The sequence below is a fragment of the Fukomys damarensis genome, unplaced genomic scaffold, assembly GCF_012274545.1.
Source record: "Fukomys damarensis isolate Sample0158 unplaced genomic scaffold, DMR_v1.0_HiC HiC_scaffold_30, whole genome shotgun sequence".
Lineage (NCBI taxonomy): Eukaryota > Metazoa > Chordata > Mammalia > Rodentia > Bathyergidae > Fukomys > Fukomys damarensis.
Window position 1 is genome coordinate 35419652 of NW_022900942.1, and position 24316 is coordinate 35443967.

Consider the following 24316-nt stretch of genomic DNA (forward strand, 5'->3'; position numbering starts at 1 on the left):
CAATCCCCCCCTGGGGCGCCTGAGAGGCGAGCGCTGGCTTCGGAGTGGGCAGCGCGCTGCGGGGCAGAGGCTCTGGACGGCAGCGGTGGCTTCCAGAGCGCCGCCGGGGCTGCAGAAAAAGCCGGCGCAGTTCCATCTGATCTGTAAGCGCGCCCTGCAACGCCACTGATGCTGCCCCTGCCCGCCATCCAGTGGGGTCCTTGGTGGTATGATGCTCCCCTTTGTGCTGCAAAACAGAAGCCCATCTCACACTTGGTGGTGGGCTTGGAGAAAAGTCTGTGCCTGCTGCAGATCCTTGACTTTTCCTGCAGGAGATCAACTCTATCCGATGAGTTGCACATCCATTGCTCCCGCTGCTCAGCCCATCAGAGATCCTCAAACTCATAGGCATCCTGCTCTTCTCCACATCCCCCTGGGGGCTCTTCACCAAGATCCACACTGAGCTCCTGTGCAACGTATTGTTCTAAGATGGCACCTACCAGTCGCCCTCCCAAAAAGGAGCTGGCCCCCAGCCTCGTGCTCGTGCTGGAGTTCAGCAAACAGGCTCATCATTTTCATGGCCATGAGTCCTTCCTCAAGAGCAAGGAGCTGTGGGGCTGGAGCTGTGCAACAGCCCCCAGCCCCGTACCGATGGCACACGTTGGTGCACTGCTCACTACCCTTGAGAGCCAGACCTGCCACTGGGACTTCCATTGGGCTGACTGGTGGGCCTACATCCTGCTGAGTCAAGACTACCTGCATGAGGAGCAGCAGACCCACCTCCCCTGCTGCCTGGACAACGCAAAGAACTTTGACAATGGGCAACAAGTACAAGAAGGGAGTACCTTGCGTGAGTGTCCCCAGGCCTGGGACTGGGAGGCTGCCCAGAGGTGGTGCGCCCTCTTGGGTGAGGGGCTCTGATCTCCAAAGAGGTCCAAAGCCTGTGCTTCTGCCTGTTCCCACATCTCTTGGATTTGCTTAAAGGAAATTCTGGCAGTATCGGGATCCTGACTGTTAGCATTCTTAGGCCTGGGAGGAAGGCCCTCCTATCTGGCTCTCCATCCCAGGACATGCTTGAGTGGGAGGAAGGTGTAGGCCTGGTGAGTGAGAAAGCCCTCCTGAAACTCGTAGACTCTTCCCAGATAGGCCTAGCCTCCCCCAAGCTCCAGGGTGAGATTGGCTGGACCTCGGCTGTGAGAGCTTTAGACCCAGGTCCCTGTAGGATCCCCAGTGAGGCTTCTAGACCTGATTGCGGCAAAAGTCTCCCAGACTTGCAGAGAGAGAGGTACTGCCCTTAGTCCCTGGAAGATAGCCTGGTTTGGTTACCAAGCCTCACATTCTGCCATCTACTATGTCCCTTGCAGTCTACTCTGTCCCTTTCCAGTATGCATGTCCTCAGGCTCAAGGAGAGCCCACCGCTGCTGAATTAAAAAGCACCAGCGCAGGGAAGCCCTGAGCCCTGGCACTGGGAAAAGGCCAGGACCAGCTCCTCTCCTTTCTTTTTAGGGTCAGTTAGAAACTGCCCTGCCTTGTTCATGCCATCCTTGCCGTGACCCATTTACTGAGTTAAAAGAAATCTTTCATGGATGAAAAGGTGTGTAAGTGATTCAGGTCTCTAGGCCTGAGCAACTGCCCTGCCCAAGCAGTGATGGCCCCCACTGGGGTTCCTGCATCTTCTCCAGCTCTTATGTGCCTTCCTGGCGAGGGACATAAGGGCCATATGGCCTTGGTGGAAGTGTGTCCTGCTCTGCCCTCACTTGGTGCCACTGCTCCCTTGGCTCCATGACCCTGCAGTTAGGGTTCTGGCTGAACAGTCCCCTCTAAGTGCTACCAGAGTCGTGACTTCCTCTGTATATACACGAGGGGCACAAGGTAGAAAGGGGGCGTCAGTCAGGTAGGTATTGGCCTAGGCTACCCAGACCCCACTTATCCTAGGAGGGAACCCTTGGAGGCCCTGCTGCCACTGCTGTCTCCCACTTGCCTCTTGACAGCTTGTTCACAGGGCAAGTTGGTTGTTGTTGGTTGTTTGGGGTTTTGTTTGGGGTTTTTTGTTTGTTTTTTTTTTCAGTACTAGAAATTGAATACAGGCCCTTTCTACTGAGCAATACCCCCAAACCTTTTTTTTTAATGTTTTTATTTTGAAACAGGGTCTCACTAAGTTGTCCAGGATAGGCTCAAACTTGCCATCATCCTGCATCACCCTCCAAAATTACAGGTGTGCACCAGCATGCCTGCATATAAGTTTTGGTTTCTTTACTTCTTCTGTATAACATTTTAATAGTTTTGACTTATGAAGGAGAAGAAAAGGTGGAACAAAGACCATACCAGAATTCTTTGCTGAGGACACTGCTCCTAGCAGGCCTTCAGGCTCTATAGAAAAGGGCATGGGCATGAGCTGAAATGCTTATGGATGTCTGTCTGTGGAGGCACCAGATCACCTGCCAGATAGGGACAGCACTCTCTGTGGGAGAGACCATTGATTGTCTTGGGTCTCTAATGCCCTCCTTATCTTTGCAGGTCCTGCTTCACAGTGGCCTGGCTAGGGTGTGGTGGTGGTTTGTTCCTGAGGGACTGAGGGCCTGGGCTTCCAACTATGAACCTGAAAACTCTGTATGTCAGCAGTGTAAGGAGTACTGGGCTTCTGTGATGCCCTCCCAACGCCATGGGGGCACCATGAAAATGTCCACTGCTATGTAGTAGCCATCAGGTCCAGCTTTCTGCTGTTGTAGCTTGGAAGAACACACAGCTTCCTGGGTGCTCAGTGAGTCACACCTAGGAACTCCCATGACTATTGTCCCAGACAGGTGTCCTGTGGTTAGGCAATTTGATTATAGAAATTCATAGGTTTGTTTCATATTCCCACTCTGTCCCTCACTGGCTGTGTGACCTTGAGCAAGTCATTTAACTTCTCTGTGCCTCACTTTCTTTGTGTATAAACTGGAAGCTAATGCTTTATTGATTGTGGGTATGTTCTCTGTGGAGTGTCACAGATGAGGTGTGGCCCGGTCATTTTGTTGCTGACAACATGATGTAGACTGTGAACTTTCCCATCATCCATCTTCATCAGCATGGTTGGTTCTCTCCCTTCTCAGGTTGTCTGGAACTTCATATGTTCACTCCTTTGTCACAATATATTGCTATCTGTCCAAAAGGGAGACGGACAAGAGCAAAGGGAGCCACAATTTGGCATGCTGCCTGGGACACAACTCCTGTCCCATAGGAGTAGATAACCAAGGCCTGCCCTCCCAGGCTGCTGACAAGGGGCTACAGTTCCTCCCCTGGGAGAGCAGGATCTGGCATTTGTGTGTTCAAAAACAGGCTTGGTGTCCCTGCTGCCTATGTGTTTGACCATTCTTGTGACTGCAGAACTTGGGTTGACTTACATTGTTGTAGTTCTGTTCTTCAGAACCCAGGACCACTGAGGATGTACAATCACCATTGTTCCTGAGGCTTGTTGTGTTTTAAGGGACTATGGGCTGATGCCCCCATGACATGGATTATCTGAATTCCTCAAGTTGGAGCATATCTACCTGTGTCCCTTGAGCAAAACCTCCTAATGGGTTTTGTCCTTTTGTAGAGTGTGACTTGGAGAACAGAGAACATTTTCTCAGGGTGCTTATGGGCTCAGGTGGAAATTGTTCAAAATGAGGTAAATTGTGCTTTCTTCATTTGAAACAACTGAGTCCCGAGGGAGACTTGTACACCTACACACATGGCTTAGCAATGGAGCTGTAAGCTGGACATGCTTGTGGGGTAGCGTAATTCCTCAGCCTTCTTGCTTCTGCTTTACTCTACCCCAGTTTGGGGTGGGGCAGGAGAATGTCTTCAGAAATGAGGTCATCACTTGAGACCAGCTTCTCAGCTAGCTGCATGGTCAGCAGCTTCAGAGTGTCTGCCTCCAGCCCATTCCTGCATCTTCAAGATCATTGTGATCTATGACTCAATGTGGGCAAGACAGGCCTGACCTGCCGCTTTAGTGCAGGCTGCTTCCCTGACCACACCGAGGCCACCATCGGGGTGGATTGTTGAGTACAAGCTATTGGAATTGATGGGGAATACATCAAGATCCAGGTATGGGACACAGCAGGCAAGAGCAGTGCTGAAAGAGCATGGTGTAGCACTACTACCAGGATGTGCACGGTAGGGTCTTCCTGTATGATATGACCAACATGGCTGGTTTCTGTCATCTTGGACATATGAATGCAAACATTTACTAGTGAATGACACCACAGATTCTCACTGGAAATAAATGTGATTTGAGAGGTACCCACAGACTTGGCACAAATATTTGCTAACACACACAGTATGCCTTTGTTTGAAACCTTTGCTGAGAACTCCAATGAAATGACCATGTGGAGGCTATGCTTATGACCTTGGCTCAAGAGCTAAAGAGCTACAAACCACTAATGCTTAGTCAACCCCTGATAAGGAAATTATCCTGAAACCTGAAGCAAAGCCTATGATGGTGTGCTGGTGCTAAATGAATACTATCTGATTCTGACTAAAGAAAACTTTTGAAGTATATTGTTGGATGCCTGAGAACTTGAGAGCTGTTGTATCGTTGGGGATTGGATCTAGGTCCTTTGCATTGAGCTGCATCCCCAGACCTTTTTTTATTGTTTATTTTGAGTCAGGATCTCAGTAAGCACTGAGTTGTCCAGCCTAAGTTCCAGCTTCCTCAGCCTCCCAGAGTGCTGGGATTGTAGGAGTGTATCACCCTGCCTAGCTGGTATTTATGATGTTCTTTCCTACTGTCCACCAAGAGAGGAGTCCTTCATTGCCTCTGCTCAGGTTCAGATATGCTCAGGTATGTTCACATTAAATGTTTCTTTGCATGAACCAACTTTTACACATATTTTCCCCTAAAATTTTTCATTTTCCCTACTACAGTTTCTCTACTAATTTTTAAATCCCTTTTATAGTTTTGCTTTCTTAATTTATATTTTGCCTTTTCTACCAAGCCAGTTGCTTTAAATATTTTAGTGAATTTAGAAAATGTTATGTTTTCTAATTCTGATCTACACATTCTTCAAGAATGTAGATGTAGGGTGAGATTACAGGGGTGCACATCAAATCAGAATATTCCTGATGCTAAATATAGCAGGAGACATTCCATGAGAGGGAATTACAGGCCAATGTCTTCTCAATGCAGATGTTAAAATCCAAATCCATGTTAGAGCAGTATGACTCCAGAAATTTTTGAAAAGGTAGAAAACTAGGACTTAGGGGTGAGGTCTCCAAGGGACGATGAGTCTGGCATCCCTGCTGCTTGAGGGCCACTAGGTCAGTGAAGTATAACACTTGCAGTGAAGGAAAAGAGAGCAAGGGTGCCCCTCTGTGAGGCTCCCATAAGAGTCATGGGCTGTGGCTGTGGTCAGGTCTCTCTGAGGTAGATAAGTGTGCCCCTAAACCTTATAGAATCTAGGAGGAGATAAAGAGGCTCTGAAACCCAGCTTAGTGAGGAAAGTCATGAGCAGGAAGGTTCACATTCAGAGCAGTTCTCAGCCAGGCATTGGTCCAACTGCTCAGACAGTGGCTCAAATTGGGAGTCCGCACATGAGGCAGGTGTGTCAGCTTCCTTCACTGAACCACCGAAGCACCCATCCAGTGGGACAAACAGCAATTGACAAAAAGTTAATTCTCGGCACCTCCCTCAAGTGATTTGTAATGTCCTGAGTTCTGAAAAAGATCAGACCTCGGGTCACACAGAATGGCCACCCATTGGTCAGAAAGTTTTACTGAGAGGCAGCTGATAGTGAACAAATGCTAGGGTAAGATAGCTACAATGTGGAGCTTCCTATTCCCCCTCAGAGAAGGAGCTTTCTTTGGAGAAAAGATTCATGGTGTAGGTCAGGAATTAAAGTCTAGCCACTGAAGATGAGGGTATGACTTGGACCCTTCCATTGCCTCAGAAACACCTCCAGGGCATCAGTCTTCCAGAGAAAACCTTGGGGCAGGAGGATTTGGGAAACAGAAAAGGAGAGGTTCTTGGACCAAGGTTCTAGAGCGTAATCTAGAGAACTCAAGTGTTCAGGGAGCTGTGTCCCCAGAGAGCCAACTACATTTCTGTCCCAGATCCACTATCTATGTTGCGTCTCTGGTAACAGCTTTTAAATTCTCTAAATTTCAGTTCTTTGTAAAATGTGGGTCCCAGCCCCTGCTCTTCCTCTGGGCTGATGTGGGGTCACAGAATAACAGTGTTCTCCATGAGCTGCAGAACATCACCCATATGTAAAGGATATGGAGTAGACATGTTTCCTCCACTGCACTGGCCCCATCTCTGTGTTCATTTACTACCAAATGTCTAGTTGATTTCCCCAGACATTTAATTATTGAACATTTTGGGCACTTATGAAGCACCAATCTTCTTAAGGCTTTACCTGTATTTAATTTTTTAATGATATTCTTGTAATATAACTTAGGCCAGATTAACATTTCCACATCTTTAGACAGACAACTGGGGCAGACAAGGATCTATTTAACTTTCATGGGTGTGCGTAGCTTCTAAGTAGAATATGAGCCATGCCATAAAGTTCCTGCCCTGTGCTCCAGTCTGCGTTCTCTCTGCCTTTTGGAATGTTCTCATCTTAGTACAACTCCATAGTCTATAGGGTTTTAAGTACACCCCACAGTGCAAGATCTTCTTAAAGGCAAACTTTCCCTCGGTGGCTTTGCTATCCAAATGATGAGATGGAGGATCAAATGTTTGAACTGTGACAACATTCCAAAATCCTACCTTCCAGCTATGTCGATACATATATTCTATTATTATTAACTGTAGTCACTGACTGTGCAGTGACACCAGAAGATATTCCTACTGTCAAATTATAGCATTGCCTCTCCCAGCTATAGTGACTTTTATTCTATACTCAGTTTTTGTTAGATCTACATTTTTCCCCCATTAGTGAGACTGTTCAGTATTTGTCCTTCTGTTTGTCTTATTTCACTAAAAGCTTTGTCCTCCGGGCCCATCTACATTGTTGCACCTGCTAAGATTTTTCTCACCCCAAAGACACACAAATGTTTAAGGTGTTGGATATGCTATCATTCTCCAGTGTATACAAGTATCAACACATCACATCATACCCCCAAAATATGTAAAATTATTATGGGTCAATAAAAAAGCTTAATTATTCTTAGTTAACCTATGATCTTCTGCTACAAGATGTCAATAGCTGCCTCTTGTGACACAGTTCGCAGAATCCTGCTGCCCAGACACAGAAAGATCAACTCTTGGGAAAGCAAGACAACCTACTGCAGGCCACAAGCAGCTAAAAAAAGACTTTACTGCCTACCTAAAGGGTAAAGGACAGTGAAGGTCCTACAGAAATTCAGTCATTAAGTGCATTCTAGAATAATGACTCTGCTTTTTCAGTGACCCACATTAAAGAGAAAACCTGAAATGTGCTGCACCATGTTCTTCTGTTTGATGTGCACAAATTTAAATTAATTAAATCGATGAGTAGTGTTAAAACTACAGCAGTGAAGACCTATTTACAACTTAAGTTTTGTAAATATCTCATTCCAATTACCTGAACATTACACATTTACCCGAAATAGAAATCTTCCTGCAATTATGATGCCAGATTCGGAACGATTAGTACATGGGATATAGAACAATTTCAGATGAACAAAATAATTGAACATATGGTACAGAGGGTTCCAGAATCTCTTCCCTCTCCCCACCCTGTTCCTTTCTAAATAACGTCTTTGTGCTGATGGAGTATATGTACTACAATGATAGAATCTATCAATCTTTATTTACTACTGTCTTGAATTTGATTTGAGGTTCATTCACTGTTGCACAGTTCTGCTGAGATTTGACAGATGCCTAATGTCAGTTATCACTACTGCAAAATGATTTCTCTGCCCTAAAGATTCACTCTGCTTCATCTATTTATTCTTAGATCTAATGTGTGAGCTCTTCTTCCCAAGAAATGCCATAAGGGCTTCGTAGACCCTCACTCAAGGGTTCACCCCACTGCAGAGTAAAGTCCATAAACCTTCCATTCTGAGCCATCCCTCAGGCCCTCAGAGTGAAACAAGACAGGCTGCTAGTCTCATTCCTGGATCTCAGATGTTTTGCTGAAGACCCAGTGTACAAAGTAGCAAATGCAGCAAGTGGCCAGGCAATACCCCTGAGGATCTATGCACCCACACCTAATAGTCCTAGGTGCTGAGAAAGCAAGCTTCCTCTGCTGCCATATAGGTGAGGGAACCTCCAACGTGGCCACTGTCTCTGGAGCTGGATTTTTGTGTCACGGCACAAGACTGGGAGAAGGAGGTGATTCTCCAGCACATTCACTACACATTGAGGCACAAGCACCCTCTGTTCTGCAGTGCCAGGCAATCTTCTGCTCTCTCTCCTGCTTGCCCACTGTTGCCCCTGTAGTGCCCAAGCAAATGCACAACAGAGAAGGTGCAGGAGGGAGTAGAACTCCCTAAGTTCAGAGATTCTCCTAGACTCTGGAATGGATGCCTCTGTGTATCCATTGTCTGGGTGAAAGCATGGCTCCCCTACCTCTCACTCCTTCAAAGAGCCTCCCTTCCAGGCTTCTTCTTATACTCCATGGCATCAGCTCAAGCTCCTTGCTGACCCTTTCTCCCTCCCAGCTCCAGGCAAGGATGGCATCATGAGAGGAACTTCTGCCTTGCTGCTTCTTCAGCTGAGGCGATCCTTTCCCCTTTGTCTGCAATCCCACATAGGGTTCTCCTTTCATCCCATGCCCTTTGCATCCCAGGACTTCAACGAGATTAGCAACAGCTTCCAGTTTTGCCTTTTTAGCTACCTCCTCTAAGGCAGATAAGAATCTGCCCTTGCCTTTGTAGGATCTAGGGAGATATGAGGAAGGTCATGAGCAGGAAAATGAACACTCAAAGATTTGATTGCTGTTCTCAGCCAGGGGTTGCTCTAACTGCTTGAATAAGTGGCTTGGATCTGTAGACAGCAGACATGGGGATATGCCTACTTCATTCAGTGAGTCACTGAGACACCAAGAGGTTGTTTTGCCCCCATTAAGTGGCATGAACCGTCCACTCAAAGCTGGTCATTTGACTCTGCACCAATTTGTTATGGTGATACCACATGAGTCGCTGACTTGGAAAGGTCTGCTTACTTAGGTACTAAGCAGAACACTGATACTTCAGCTGGTCACCTGCCCGCCAGGAAGCTCACCCAAGGAAGCTGATATGTAAAGACATTGAAAGAAAAAGGGCTTCCTTTCAGGAAAATGGTATAGCCCTCGGTCAGGATTGAAATATAGAGACCGGAGGCTAGTTAGCTCCCTGCCCTTCTCATGGCTCAGCAACCTCTAAGTTGTTATCTACACTCTTCACCCAGAGACAATGAGATAAGAACAGTTCAGAATTGGACTGAGGGAAAACCTTGGTTCATATGTCTGGAAAATGATCTAAAGGACTCGAGTTCAGGAATCTCTATCCCCATGGACCCAACTACATTTCCTGTCTCAGGTCCATCACCACTCTGTGTGTGACTCTGGATAAGTCACATCGCTGACTGTGAACTATGAGACAGACCTTCCTTCCTCTGCCCACATGACAGGGCTGCAGTGAGGATCACAGCAGTGAGAACAGACACTCCTCTTGAGCTACAAAGCATCACACCAGGTGCAAGCGAGGAAGACTTTCCTGTCCATGACTGTAACCACCCAGTTTCCTTGCTAGAGACAACAGCCGCATTTATCTGGCTCATTCCTCCAGACATTAAAGATTTGAACACTTGCATGCCCTTATGAAGCACCAGTCAGTTTTTCCTGGGGCCTTATCTGTCCTTCTTTATATTCAGCTTCATAGCACAAGACTGAGAAGTAAGCTCTATGTACATCCCCACACCACAGAGAGGGAGCCCAGGACAGTGAGGTAAAGTTCCTTCCCCCAGTTCATGTGGCTTTCAAGTGGGATCTAAGCCATGGATGGGCTTTTGGGCACTCTACTGCCTCATCTCAACAGAGCGGCAACTCCATTGTCAGCTCATTGGCTAGTTTAAATTTGTATCTGCTGCAACATCCTTCTGCCTAAGCCTGACTTTGATTCAGCTGCTTCCAAGGCAGCTGGGGAACTAGAGAACAGAGGTGGGACTCAGGAAAAAATTATTGATAGTTTCCTGTGGCCATCTGCCATCAATGTGTAAACAGTTGTTTCTGTCTTGAGTGTATTTTCTAGGATCATGGCCCAAGGATGTAAGAACAGGCCATAGAATATATAAAGACAGAATGTACTAGAAAAGGGGTCTTTGACAAGGGAACCAACTGGCTGTGCCAGTAGAGGTTCTACCATCTGGAAATAGGCATCTGGCAAGCACTAGGGGGCCAGGGACTCCCTCCCTCTAAGTGCTACCCTTCAGGCCCCTGCCCTGGAGGTCACTCTGCAGGTGCCTAACCCTAACTTAAGAGGCTAGCAAAATCCCAGGGTTTAACAGGATAATTTCTTTATCTAAGAAAAACAAACTTGAAATTAATGGAATTAATAGAAAAGAGGACTCATATTTCCATACTGGGTTTGTGGCTTAGGCAGTGCATATCTATTGTAGGGATGACTCATTCTACCATGTGTCAACCTATGGTGTGCTGGGGCCAATGGAGGCCTCAGGATAGGGAAGGGAGAAAGGTGTTCCCTTCCAACAGTGATGTAATTAATTGCTTGTGTACAGTGCAGCAGGTCAACTTCTAAGGGACCAACTTTTAAAATTCCAACAGAGCGGACTGGGGATTTAGCTCAGTGGTTCCGGCACCTAAGTTCGATCCCCAGTACCACACATACACATACACACACACACACACAAAACCCAACAGATGAGTGAGCTTCACAGCATTTGTCTTTCTGAGCCTATCTTATTTCATTTAAAATGGTGTCCTCTGGGTCCATCCACATAGTGGCACATGATACAAGTGTTCTCACCACAAAGACACAAATATTTTAGGATTGAATATGTTTTCATTTCGTAAGTACTCATATAACAAACATAACATCAAAGCCCAAAAATATGTACTATAATTATGTGTCAATTTAAAAAGTTTGAACTGTGAATTCTTATTTTTAATTCATGGTCTTCTGGCACAAAATACAAATAGCTGTCTCTGTTGTAGCACATTTCCTAGGACCTTGACTCCCAGATACATCAAGAACAGTTCACAGGAGGTCGAGATAAGGTGGTTGTCAAAAAGTGCAACCTGATCAAGAGGATGACAAAGAAGCTGTGCAGCTTCAGTCATTACACCCATTCTAGCAAGCTCTGGGCAGCACCTGTACTCTCATCCTTAGTGGCTGTCCCCACCAGAGTTCCCAGGGTAGGGGCAGGAAGACACACAGGTGCTGATGCCACACTTGCCCCTGTAGCAGGAGCAGCTCAGGCAGGATCCCAGTTATGCAGCAATTCCCCTCTTCTGGGCAAGAACCCAAGTCCTAAATTGTACCCCATAGATGTGAGTCAGAACCAAGAGAAAATGAACCCCTGCCCTGCTCTCTAGGTCATCTGCCTCATTCCAATCACCTACAAGTCTCCACAAGAAGGTGTACAGTGCAGATCCATAGCCTTGACATGCCCCACTTCCTTCTTCCTCTCTGACCAGTCTCTTCTGCTCAATTGCACACAGCATGCACTAGTGGCCCTTCCTCTGGATCATGTCCACGTGTTAGCACGTTCTATGTATGCCAACATGTGCCAAAGCCGTGTCCATCCCCTTAGAGTCCCCAGGTCAAGTAGAATGCTCAGAGATTGTCTGGATTTCCAAGGATTCCACCTTCCCCAGCCACAATTGTTTGCAGTTCCCTGGGCAAGCTTGCCCCTCAGCCCTGAGTGATGGCCATGCCAGGGCAGACCCCATGAGCAATGACTCTACCATTGAAATGTAATATTCATTTTCAATGTTCATACCTTTTTCATGTTTATCCCCCCTTTTCATGTTCATCCCCCTTGTTAGGTGGCTCTTAACTGCACAACAGTTACCTCCCTCTATTCTCCTTTGCCTTTTGCTCTTGTCCCGTCTACACCAAGTCATGCTCTCAACTAACGTCGTCAAGGTACTGACAGTGACTGTTTGTGTTGCTAGCTTCCTCCCCACACTTCCCTGAGGTCAGGTGGACTAGCTTCTTCACAACAAAGCAAATGAGAAAGAATCACTGAATGCTCCCTGAAGGTCAAATTTCTAAGTGTGAAATTAGGAGTGTTGCTTCTGTACTTTCTTTCTTTTTCAATTAGATTCAATAGTGAAAAATTGAGCATGTATATTATAGATTATGTGAGAAATGTGGGAGTGTTTTTGGTCCAGATCTAAATGGGCCACTTTGAGAGGTTTTTTTTTGGAGCGGGGGGGTCTTTTGTTTTTTTGGGTTGTTGGGGTTTTATTTTCCCTTACAGTGATACACACACATTCTTTGGTATGGTAATTTCAAGGCAGAGACTGCCACCAGATGAGACCCAATTAAAGACAGCATTAAAAATGACAACATCATTATAAACTCTGTAGGAATGGATTTTTGGCCAGCATCATTTTTTCTTCTTTGGACAACAAAGCCAAATCAACCAAAGAATGTAATTCCCATGAAAAGTTTGTGTCCCTTAGCATGAATAAGTTTGCTCTGTTCTTGTCATTGAGCTTCCTGACTTGAGCACTGTTTTAAATCTAGTTTTCTAATGTCACAAGTGAACAAAAGACCTGCATACACATGACAAAGCGTGGTCTGATCCTCATAGAGACTATTCCTACACACATACAGGAGGATTAAAGAATAACTGAAAATGGTACATAATGTGGAATCACTCCTTTGATGATTGACCAGGAGCAAGAAGTCACCCCTTTGCAGCCTGCAGCACCCAGATGTGCCCAAGATGAGTATACAGGAAAAGACTATGGTCAGATCCAGGAAGAGAGTAGGAAAGGCATGGCTGAGGAGGAGGAAGACCCCATAGTCATGGAGAAGCAGGTCCATGAGAAGTCTGCATTCAGGACCCTGGTGGTCCATGGACATCTGTCTTCCTTCATGCTGAGACCTGAGGCTCTGCAGAGAAGCCTCTGTGCCAACATTCTTACCCTGAAAACAAGAACTCCCAGACCTTCTTCTTGCTGGATACCGCGCCAGGAGCAGTTTTCCTCCAGCAGTACTTTCTACCATGATACTTCTGCCTGGATCCAGCTATCAGGCAAGGCTTGAGACTGTTGAAACCAGGGCCACTGCAGGACCTGGCTGCATCTATGCACTGGCAAGCCTGTCAACTCAGGCCACAAGATCTACTAAGAAGTGCCCCGTAGCTGGGAGAAGAGCTTCATGGAGGAGGATGCCAGTGACTTCATCAAGTACACCATATTTGCAGCAGAAGAATGAGGGGAGACAGGCTCTACAAGAGACTGAGCACTTTTATCCAAGAATTATTGAAACCCATGTAAAGAATTTGACCAAGGTCCTCAAAAGCCAAGTCTTGACTTCAAGCATTCTCACAGTCTGTCCCCTGCCAACTCTTTCTCCAGAATCAGAGCTGACACAGGTGGGTGACCCATGGAACAGATATTTCAAAAGATATATCTAGAACAACAGCAAAAAAAATGTGCCATAGTTTCAAATAAGTTTGAGAATATCAATAACTGAGAACACAAACCCTGCAGCCAGAATTCCTGGTTCAAATCCCAGTTCCAACACTTACTAGGTAAGCATCAAGGACAAAGACACTTAACCACTATACTTTAGTTTCCTCCTCTGTAAAAGGAGATAACAACAGTATCTTCTTCATATGGGTGTTGTGAGGAATATAAGGACAGTTGCAGCACTCAGATAAAACATAGCACATAGTAATAAAGGCTATGTAGTGTTTATTATTTCAGTGAATATATTATTATTAAACAGTTAAACAGGCTTCTTTACTACAGAACTTTGGATATGCTTTCAGTATGTGCATTGTTAGTATGCAGACTATTCCCATGTACTGCATGTAACATATCCCAAACTCAGTGTCACCTGTTGAGATGACCTTACCCCGATAGCTATTCCTTTGAGCTTTATCCATTAAACTCCAAAGGAATTCTTTTACACTTAAGGGTAGGGGAAAGAATCTCCTAATAGATTTTCCATACATGTGGGATCTCTATAAAGAGCAGGGATCCGTAACAGTAAGGGACAGATTAGTCAGATAAATAATTAACAAATGAAACAATGTCTCCAAAACTGGAGAAGGGTAAGAAAAGGATGAAAAGAGGAAAAAAGTGTTTTTTTATTAGCACTTAGGGAACTGCTAAGATCATGCTATTATGTCAGTAATAACAGTACTTTACATAAATGACACAGAGTCATTGGCTGCTGCTTTTCTACTGAATGAGTAGCAAACAATCCGCTGAATATACCCACCCAGTGTTCAGATTATAGCAGAATAACTGGCTTTCCCGTCTGTGTCTCAGAACTGATCTCCGCCTATCACATTGGAAAAGCAGAGTGCTCATTAGCTGTGTCATTGTTCCCAACCTGTCCTCCAGCCAGTTCTGATGTGCACATATGTCCACATTGTCACAAACTGCTTAAAGTCAGAAAGAGGCAAAGAGCACTCCCCAAAGCTACTGGGCCCTTTCTATGATTATTAGAATCAGGGAAACTTCCACTGCTGTGATTTAAAATTCTCAAAAAAAAAAGTAATAATAAGAAGTGATTCTGGATGGGAAAAATAATTATATTGTGGGGAGATGTATTAATGTAAAGAACAGATTAGACTGAATGTGAAAAATCAACCTTTTAATGAGAATGACAATTTTAGGAATTTTATTTTATTTATCAAATACTTTTAATCCTGTGTAACTTTTAGCTAACTAAGTAGCAAGTTTGGTTAACTTACACTGTTAAAAGTCTTTCATAAACAAATTTTATTAACACATAAAAAAAGAAAGAACTCCCAGACCGTACATGTGAGCTCCTGTGCCCAAAGAAATGCCATCAGGACCTCATAGAGCTCCAATTAAAGTTTTCTGTCACTGCAGAGAAGAGTCCAGAATCTCCCATTCTGGGCTGGCCCTTAGGTCCTCCAAATAGAACGAGACTGGCTCCTGGTCTACTTCCCTGGGCCTCAGCCATTGTCCAGAAGAAGACCCTGTTTGCAAAGTATTAGATGCAGCAATGGCCAGACCATACCTTTGAGGAACTGTGCACCCATACCTGAGAGACAATCCTAGGTGCTGAGAAAGCAAGCTTCTTCTGCTGCATTATAGGTGAGGGGACCTCTGATGTGGCCACTGTCTCTGGAACTGGATTTTTGAGTCATGGCACAAGTCTGAATATGAGGTGGTTCTTTGGCACATTCTCCGCACACTGAGAAGCAAGCCTCAGGCCCTCTCATTTGCAGCACCATGTAGTCTCCTACCCATCCCCTGCCTGCCTCAGGGACTACTTGCCCACTGCTCCCCCTGCAGTGCCAGCCCAAATACAACGAACAGGAGGTACAGGAGAGAAAACTCCTTGTCTTGTGCCCAGAGGGTCACCTGGAATCTGCTCTAGGGCATGCTTCAGTGCAGCTTCTCTCTGCCCTTCTCTCCTCCTCAGAGTCCCTACCAGGCCGCTCTTCACACTCCCTGGCCTCAGGCAACACACCCTGTTGACCTTCCTTGCCTCCCAGCTCCAGGAAAGGACGGCATCAGGAGAGGAAGTCCTGCCTTGCTGCTCTGCTCCTTCAGCTGGGTGATCCTTTCCCCCTTTGTCTGCAAGCCCATGCAGGGGACCCAACCCTTTGCCCTCCATGGCCTTAGCCAGAGCATAGCAGCTCCCAATTTTGCAGTCCCAGCTACAACCAGTACTTCCGAAATGACTTGCCCATTCCAATATGTGGAGTTCCCTGTCACCTCTTCTCAGAGTGCACTTTCATCCTCCAATCCCAGGGCCCCTTTCCCCAGTCTGATGATTGTTGCTTCTGCCATCAGTGCCAGTGCCTCAGTCAACACATTGACAAGCTAGCTCCATAGTCAATATCCGACTTTAGGGTCACCCCATGGACACCACTAATCCCTCCCTCTTTTCCCTCCTGGGGTCTCCTTCTGGATCTAGTGGGAGTTGCTTCTTTGTGCCCAGGATATTCTTAAGTCTTTCCTCCCATAACACTGTCGGCAAAAGCCTTGGGGGCCTAGATGTTCAGCCGGCCTCAAGGTTCTACCATCCAACCCTAGAGTCTAAACACCCATCAGTCCTGGTGTCACCATCCACATGGGGAACAGGGAAAGGGGACATTACTAGAACCTCTGCAGTAATTCCTAGTCTCCTATGAGCCACAACTGCACAAGGCTAATTGACTTATTATACAGGAAAGATAAGAAAAATGAGACTTTGAGAAGAAGTTGAGCTTTGGGCCTGATCAATGCTGCTCTGGGCAACAGAGAGGAAAGCCCCCTGAGCTTGCCACACATTTATTCAGTACATCAGGAGGAAACAAACGTAACACATGACTCAGGGCAAAGAGTTCAGCACATCAGAGTAACAAACGTAAAAGGTCACTCAGAGGGCAGCAGCAGTGGTGAAAATCCTAGAACAATAAGGAACTATGCAGATGAAAATTTTGTTCTTCCCAAGATGTCTTCAGCTGGTGAACTCTTGTCCTGGAGCATCACAGCATCACCAGACCATTGAGGTCCTACCTGTGACTGGGGCCCAAACAGAGTTATGTCTCAACATGCCATAGCTGGCCTGTAGGCAGGAGAACTAGGCCCGATCAAATGATCTTCCCCCAAAATTATGTAGAATTGCTCCCAGCACATCCAGCCCTTATTTGAGGACCCCAGTTGGTCCAGCACAGAAGACCTATGTCAACAGTGCTCCCCAATTTGGAGACAGAGGCATCACTTCCTGCTCAGTGTTGGCACTGGAAGGCAGGGAAAGTACAGTGCGGACCCAAGAGCCCCTCACTCATGGCAGATGGAAGCAATGTCACCCTTGAGAGGGCAGTGGAGAGATGAGGACCCCAGGGGCCTAAGGACTGCCAACACAGACACAGGCATACCAAGGACCCAACTTGTCAGCCACCTCTGACGCTTTTCCTTTCCTGTGGCCACCCTGTCACTGCTACTGCTCCTGGGAATGTAGAGGACTCACTGCAGTTCACTCATGAAAAACTGGATGCAAAGAATGTCAGTCTGCATGTAATTTATTTCCTCTTTCATCTTTTTTTTCATGAGCTTATTCATCTCTCTTTTTAGATAGATAGATAGATAGATAATTCAACTTTTACTTTTCTTTTCTTTCTTTCTTTCTCTCTCTTTTTTTTTTTTTTTTCTGGTACTGGGGATCGAACTCAGGTCCTTGCACTTGCAAGGGTGGTGGTGGAACCACTGAGCTAAATCCCTGGCCCTATTCATCTCTTACTCATGAGCTTCTGACCACAGACAACACCCTTGGCAGGGGCAGCAAACAGGCCTCAGTGCCCCCTGGGCCTGAGCCCTGGAATGCTCAGGGCCTTCATTGAGCTTCTAGAGTGAGGAGCCTTCAGATCCTGTACACCCTGCACAGCCAGCCCATCCTCGCTTTTCTTTAGTTCTCCCCAGTGACCCCATAGCTGTGTCTGTATTGCACACTTCTGTACTGACAGTGGTGTGGACAGCAACCTCCTGCTTGTCCTCTCCTTAGTTTAAAATAGCTTTCAGGTCCTGCCTAATCCTGACTTTGATTCAGGTGTTTCCAAGGCAAATGGGGAACAAGAAAAGAGAAGTGAGACCTGAGGAAAGATTATTGATACCTTCCCATGGCCATTTACCACTCGTGTGCAAACAGCTGTTCCTGACTTGAATATATTTTTCAGTATCATGGCTCAAGGGTACAAGTAGAACAACTCATAAAACATTTAAATATAGAATACACCAGAAAAGTGTTTTGTGGCCAAGAAAAAAATTTGCCTGTACCAGTAAGAGGCTCTGCAGCCAGGAAATGGGCATCTGGCAACACTACGAGGAGCTCCCCCTCTAACCACTCCGTTTCTGGCTCTTCATAGGAAGCTATTCTGTAGCACTTGGTAGCAACTGCAATTTTCTCAACAGTGATACAGTTTTGGGGAGGAAGGATGTGAGCAGGAAGGTGCCAGCTCAAAGAGGGTGCTGCCATTACCTGGTCTTAGGCAGTTGGTCAAATCTGCCCTGGGAGATAGCATGGCAGAGGCCAGTTGATGTAGGCTGTAAAGAAAGGTGCCATCATCAGAATAAGAGAAGACAGGACTTTACTGAGGTCAGAGTACACTGACAAGGGGACAACAGGCAGGTGGGCTTCCAAAAGAGGAATTGTAGTGTCAGGGTGAGAGGCTGGAGTTTTTATAGGGATTTGAAATAATGCAAAGGGGTCTAGGCAGCAAATATAGATATCTCAGGAATTTTTCTTCCAGGTTGCCTTGTTCTTCTGATCTTTCAGGAACACTCTCATTATATCTAAAGTAAATTAAAATTGCAAAATAACGAAGCCTTTTACTCGGGCCTTCCAGAAGGCCCTTCAGATTTCGATAAAGATAACTGTATACTTTATCTTTTAGAGAATGTGGGTCACAGTTCACTGGGAGTAATGAATACAAGATAAGAGTAAAGAATATGGTGAATATTTAGTTGCTATAGTAGCTCTGTCAATGTCCTGAACAGAATCAAAACATTTACTTTTGACTTCGGTCATTTTGACTTTGGGAAAGAGCCGGCAGTCACACAGTGCCACATTCAGTGAATAAGGTGAATGAGGACACACCATAATGGTCTTAAGAGCCTGCTTTCCCCTTGGATGGCACTCGGGAGCAGCATTCACCATATATATTTTTTTAATTATATCTCAGAAAAGCACTAGTGAAGAGTTTCACAACTGCTTCAGAAAGTGGCAAGAACAGTGGTATGTTCAAAGCAGAAGGAAGTGTTTCGAGAGAATCAATGCCAATGTATCTTTTTTTTTTCAGCTTTAATTGAGTTTATTGGTACATTTTAGGGATACAGTACAGTTACATTCATTGTTGGGATCTTGTACCTCTACATGACAAGTCTTGATTCTCATTTTTTCCCCTTACCTCTGCCCTCCCTTCACCCCCTCTTTTCCTCCCCATCTACAAACACTTTATTTTCATCTTTTCATTCTCTCACATTTTTTTTCTTTCGGAAGGTGGGATGGGTAGGGGAAGAGTAAAAAGGGAGAAGAAAAAAATGCCAATGTATCTTTTAGTGTAATACATTTTTTTTGTAAACAAACTATTTCTTAGCCTTCGTAGGTCTTGTTTATTCTTGTCTTTTGCTGCTTCTAGTCATCATTATTAGTGCAGTGCCTCATGACTGCTTAGCAATATCTGGCAGGATTGTGTCAGCAGAGTAGTTCTGCTACTGGGAGTTTTAAGCCATTTGTCACCACAAGATCTGTAGTTTGTGAGACACTGGGGGCCCACAGACTTTCACTGAACTGTCTTAACCACTAGCCTAGGAGGCCACTTTCTCGGTTTCCTAGGCTTAACTTCTCTGCTCATCTTCTAGGTTTGGTCAGTCTGGGCAAAGCTACTTATGCAACTGTTGGATGGTCAGTTGGTTTGGAATGTTCTGATTCTGAGGCAGTTGGGAGTTGAGCAGGCCACTCACTGGTCCTTCAGTGTGGTCACCAAACCACAGTGGTTAGTGATGGGGGAAGGGGGAAATTTGGGCATCCTGGGCTTTTAGAGGGGCTTCATTTGGGGAAAAGGCATCATCTTCGGGGTCAGAGATTGAAATGTAAAGTTGTAGATTGGGCCGTTCTCGGGGGCAGGCCTTCCTCCAGCACATAAATTGTCTCCCACTAGCCATCCTAGATCAGGAGGATTTGGGGAAAGGAGTGAGACAGGTCCTAAACTCTGTGTCCAGGGCATGACCTACTGGTCTCAGGGAATCTCTAAACCCCAATGAACCAACTACATTATGCCTTAGCTTCATTACTGTTCGGGGATGTGACTCAGGGAAGTCACCTCACCTCTCTAAACTTTGATGTCCTTACCTATGAAATAGAAGTCCCAGCCCCTGCTGTGTCCACCCTACACCACGGGATATATTATTGTTAACATGAGCAATAAAGCATCAAACCCACATCAATGTGGAACAGGGAGTCTTCACCCTCCCTTCCTTGTCACTCTTCACATCCCTTTTCTGGGACCCAGAAGATCACAGGTCCTACTCACTCTTTCGAGCATATAATCACTGGACATGCGTAGGTGCCAATTGTGAAATACAGCTCCCTTTTCTTGAGGTTCCCTCTGTAATTACTTATTTTAGCTTCATAATAAACATAGTGGCAGGTCCTTTTAACGTCACAGAACAGGGAACTGAGAAGTGGAGAGGCCAAGTAACACTCCCAGCTGCATAGGGCCTTGACTTCAGGCCGTCAGGTATCAGCACCCATGCTCTCAGCAATGTGTTGTGCTGACTTTATAAAAAATAAAGATAAATAAAAAATAAAATGCTAGAGATGTAGCTCAGTATGAAGGACTTAGCCCTAGTATTGTAAAAAGAAAGATACAGAGAGACAGAGAGAGAGAGAGAGAGATTCTTATATTTTCTTCTGTGAGTTTTCTGGTTTAGCAGTTACACTGAAGTCTTTAACCCTTCCTGTGTAATTTTTTATACAGTATGAGGTACAGGTCCAATTAAATTCTGTTGCATGTGACTATCTAGTGGTCCTAACATCACTTGTTAGTAAGACTGTTCTTTCCCCAATGAATAGTCATGGCACCCTTTTCAAAAATAAATTGAAGCCCAGGCGTGGTGGTACACACCTGTAATCCCAGTACTCGGGAGGCTGAGGCAGGAGGATCACTGTGGGTTTGAGACCAGCCTGGGCTACATAGTGAGTTCCAGGTCAGTCTCAACTACATAGTGAGACCCTGTCTCAAAAAAATAACCAAAAAATAAATAAATAAATTGAAGAACCAGGCATGGTGGCACATGCCTGTAATCCTAGCACTTGGGAGGGTAAGGCAGGAGGATCTGCAAGTTCGAAGCCAGCCTGGGCTACATAGAGAGACGCTATCTCAAAAAACAAATATTGACCATAGATTAAATAGAATCTATTGCTGCTGGGCTTTCCATTTTCCATTTGTTTATATATCTATCCTTATGCAAGGACTACACTGTTTTATTGTAGCTTTGTATTAACTATTGAAATTGGGAAGTATAAAACTTTTGTTAGATTTCCATTACTATAACAAAATACCTGACAATGAACTTAAAAAAGAGAAGAAGTTCCTTTTGTCTCAGAGTTTTGGAGTTTCCATCCATGATAAGTTAGTTGCCTCATTGTTTTTGGGTCTGTGGTGAGGCAATACATCAGGTTTAAGGGCATAGTGGGGGAACTTCATGCCTAGGTATTTAAAAAGAAAGAAAGGGGAGCAGGGAGAAAGAAAGAACGAACAAAAGAAAGACAGAAAGGGAGAAAGGAAGGAAGAGAGGCAGGAAGGGGGGGGAAGAGGAAGAGAGAGAGAGCCTGAGGTCCCACCATCCCCTTTGAAGACATGCTCCCATGACCTAAATCCTCCCACCAGGCCCCATCTCATAAATGTTTCTACCACCTTCCGGGAGCTGTATGCTGAAGATCAAGCCTCCAAAATCTGGGTGGGGGTAGTGTCCAGATCCAAACTAGATCACTCTCCAATTTATTCTTATTTTTCAAGATTGTTTTGACTATTTGGATTTTGTTTTTATTCTATATGATTTTCAGGATTGACTTTTTTATTGCAAAATATCCTGGAGGGTTTTTGTGTTTTGCTTTTGTTTTTTGGAGGGATGGCTTTTTGTTTTGTTTTGAGTATTGGAATTTCCTTCTTGATTAAGGGTGAATAAGATTCCATTGCATGTATATGCCACATTTTAAAAAATTCTACTCATCTGTTTATGTACATTCAGGTTGTTTCAAACTTAGGGCCTCATGCATGCTAGGCAAATCCTCTACCAGTGCTCTATCCCAGTGTTGCAATTTCGATAGAAATTTGTTGAATCTGTAGATAATTTTGCAAACATTTCTACCCTAGGAATATACAATATCTTTGCCCTTATTTAGGTCTCCATTAATGGCAGAAAAATTGGAAGTATCATACTGGCAACTCTTTAGTTAGATTCATTCTTGCAGATTTTTCTCTTTTGGGTGCTAGAATCAATTTCTTAACTGTGTTTCTGGATTATCCATTACCAATATGTAAAAATGTCCGTATACAGTCATATGTTAGTTAAGGATGGGGACATGTCCACAGAAATGCATTATTAAGCAATTTCATCATACAGGAACATCACAGAGTATATTTACACAAATTTTTTAAAAGAATTAAGATGTGTTATGGACATATGTCAACTTACCATGTTTAATATTGTCATTATGTACACCGAACATACACTAATAAAAATTAAAAATTGAAAACAATTGGGCCAGGGACTTAGTTATTCCACCGCCTGCCTTGTAAGCGCAAGGACCAAAGTTCAATCCCTGGTACAAAAATAAAATAAAATAAAAACAGTTAAGATGGCTACAATGTCATTAGTGATATAATCTTATAGGACCAGTATTTTATTTATTTTTTTATTTTAAATTTAATTTATTGGTACATTCTAGGTAGACAGTACAGTTACATTCATTACTGGGATGTTGTACCTTTACATGCCAGGTCTTGGTTCTCATTTTTTCCCCTTGTCCCCACCCTCCCTTCATCCTCCCTCCCCTCCCCGCCTTCAAACACTTTAATTCCATTTTTACATTTTCTCATATTTTTTTCCTTTTCCCTTATTCCCCCTTCCCTATCCTTCTTATTGTCCCTACACCTTTGAGGACTTCTATTTTATATACAATCTGTCAATGACCGAAATACTGTTAAGAGGCACATGACTATATACTTTGTTCTTATTTTTTAACTTTTTCTTTTGTTTTTTGTTTTGGTGCCTGGAATCAAACTCAAGACCTTGCGCTTATGAGGCAGACGGCAGGTGGCAGAACCACTGAGCTAAATCCCCACCTCTGATTTTCTAATTTTAAAAGAGCTTAGAAATAAATGTTGAATCATGTAAGTGGTTTCTAGCACACATTAAGAAAAGTATTTGGTTTTTTTCACTGCTGAGATTTTTAGTGAAAAACATCTTCACCTGGGTGGAGGTAGGGGTCACCTTTATTAGGAAAGCCTCATATCTGAGGACAGAGGAGCTGTCTGCAGATGACCATCCTGGGGGCCCAGGTCCCCAGGTTCTGTAATTCAACATTATCCCTGTAGCTGTGCACAAACAAAATCCTCCTCCTCTCTACCCACCATTATCCTAGAGGGAGTCCCTCCTCCAAGCATCATCATTGTCTCTCTTTGTGAGATGGCTGGACTGAAAGCTTGCTGTTGATAATGGCTGAACATAAAAGACTTTAAGATGTGTAAGTCTACAGATCCAAGAAAACCTGAAGACCTTCCGTGGCAGTGGCAGAAGCCTCCCTGTTGTGGCATTGTCAGCAGACAGCTGATCTGTGTTCACATGTAAGAACCACAGAGATGCCATGGGGCTGCTTCCTGTGGGCCCACTCCTGTGGGCTCTGCTGTTGCACCTGCCCCTCCAAACCCTGAGGCAGATGATTTCGGCCAGAAGTGTTCTGGACCCTTCATCTCTCAGCCCCTCCGGGGTGGTAGGGAGAGCACAGGACAGAATTAGAATCAGACACTGGGAGGGAGGGAGCCAGGCCCAGGCAATCATGGAGCAATAAAAGAAGTCCATGGGTACATGAAAATTCCAGAACAATAATGAATCAATTTATCCAATATGAATGTTGACTGACTGGTTCCCTACCTGGCCTTACCCATTTTTGGGCTCTTCTCAGAATTTATTCTGTGGTGCCCCCTTGTGGCCTCAGGGTTACACCACCAGGTTCTGTAAAGCCTCAGAACTGGAAGGGCTGTTTCTACAGATCATTTGGAAGATACAACCACCCATAGAGGAGTGGAGACAATCTCTCTTTATGCCCTTTGGAATGGGACTTTAATTCTCTCCAAGCTACTCTTGAGTACATTGCTTAACAGTCCTGTTAATGATGTCTTGGTGGCATTTCAGATCATCAATCTTGCATAAATTCTTTAAACTTCATAAAACACTGGGTAGGGTGGTACATGCTTGTAATCCTAGCACTTGAGAGGCTGAGGCAAATTCAAAGCCACCCTGGGCTACATAGTGAGTTCAAGGCCATAGTAAACTGTATAGTGAAACCCTGTCTTAAAAATAAAACAAACTTCATAAAGCATAGAAGTCCATAGAACCATAAACAAAGCTATTCTGCACATTTCCTATCACACAGATATTTATTGTGCAATAATTGGGTCACAAGTTCCCTCTGTACATAGATTCAAGAATGAGAAGAGCTGGGGATTTAGCTCAGT

General features: G+C 44.8%; 1 protein-coding gene and 1 pseudogene across 1 annotated transcript in view; both read left to right on the forward strand.

Annotated features, from left to right (window-relative positions):
* The first annotated feature begins 6 nt into the window (after positions 1-6).
* Positions 7-24316, forward strand: part of LOC117283730 (ski oncogene-like) — a 38200-nt gene continuing 13890 nt past the window's right edge. Inside the window, exon 1 of the mRNA XM_033757315.1 lies at positions 7-829. Within this exon, the coding sequence (XP_033613206.1) occupies positions 469-829 (361 nt within the window). The 5' untranslated portion in view covers positions 7-468. The remainder of the gene's footprint in view (positions 830-24316) is intronic.
* Positions 2149-4862, forward strand: LOC104860478 (annotated as a pseudogene).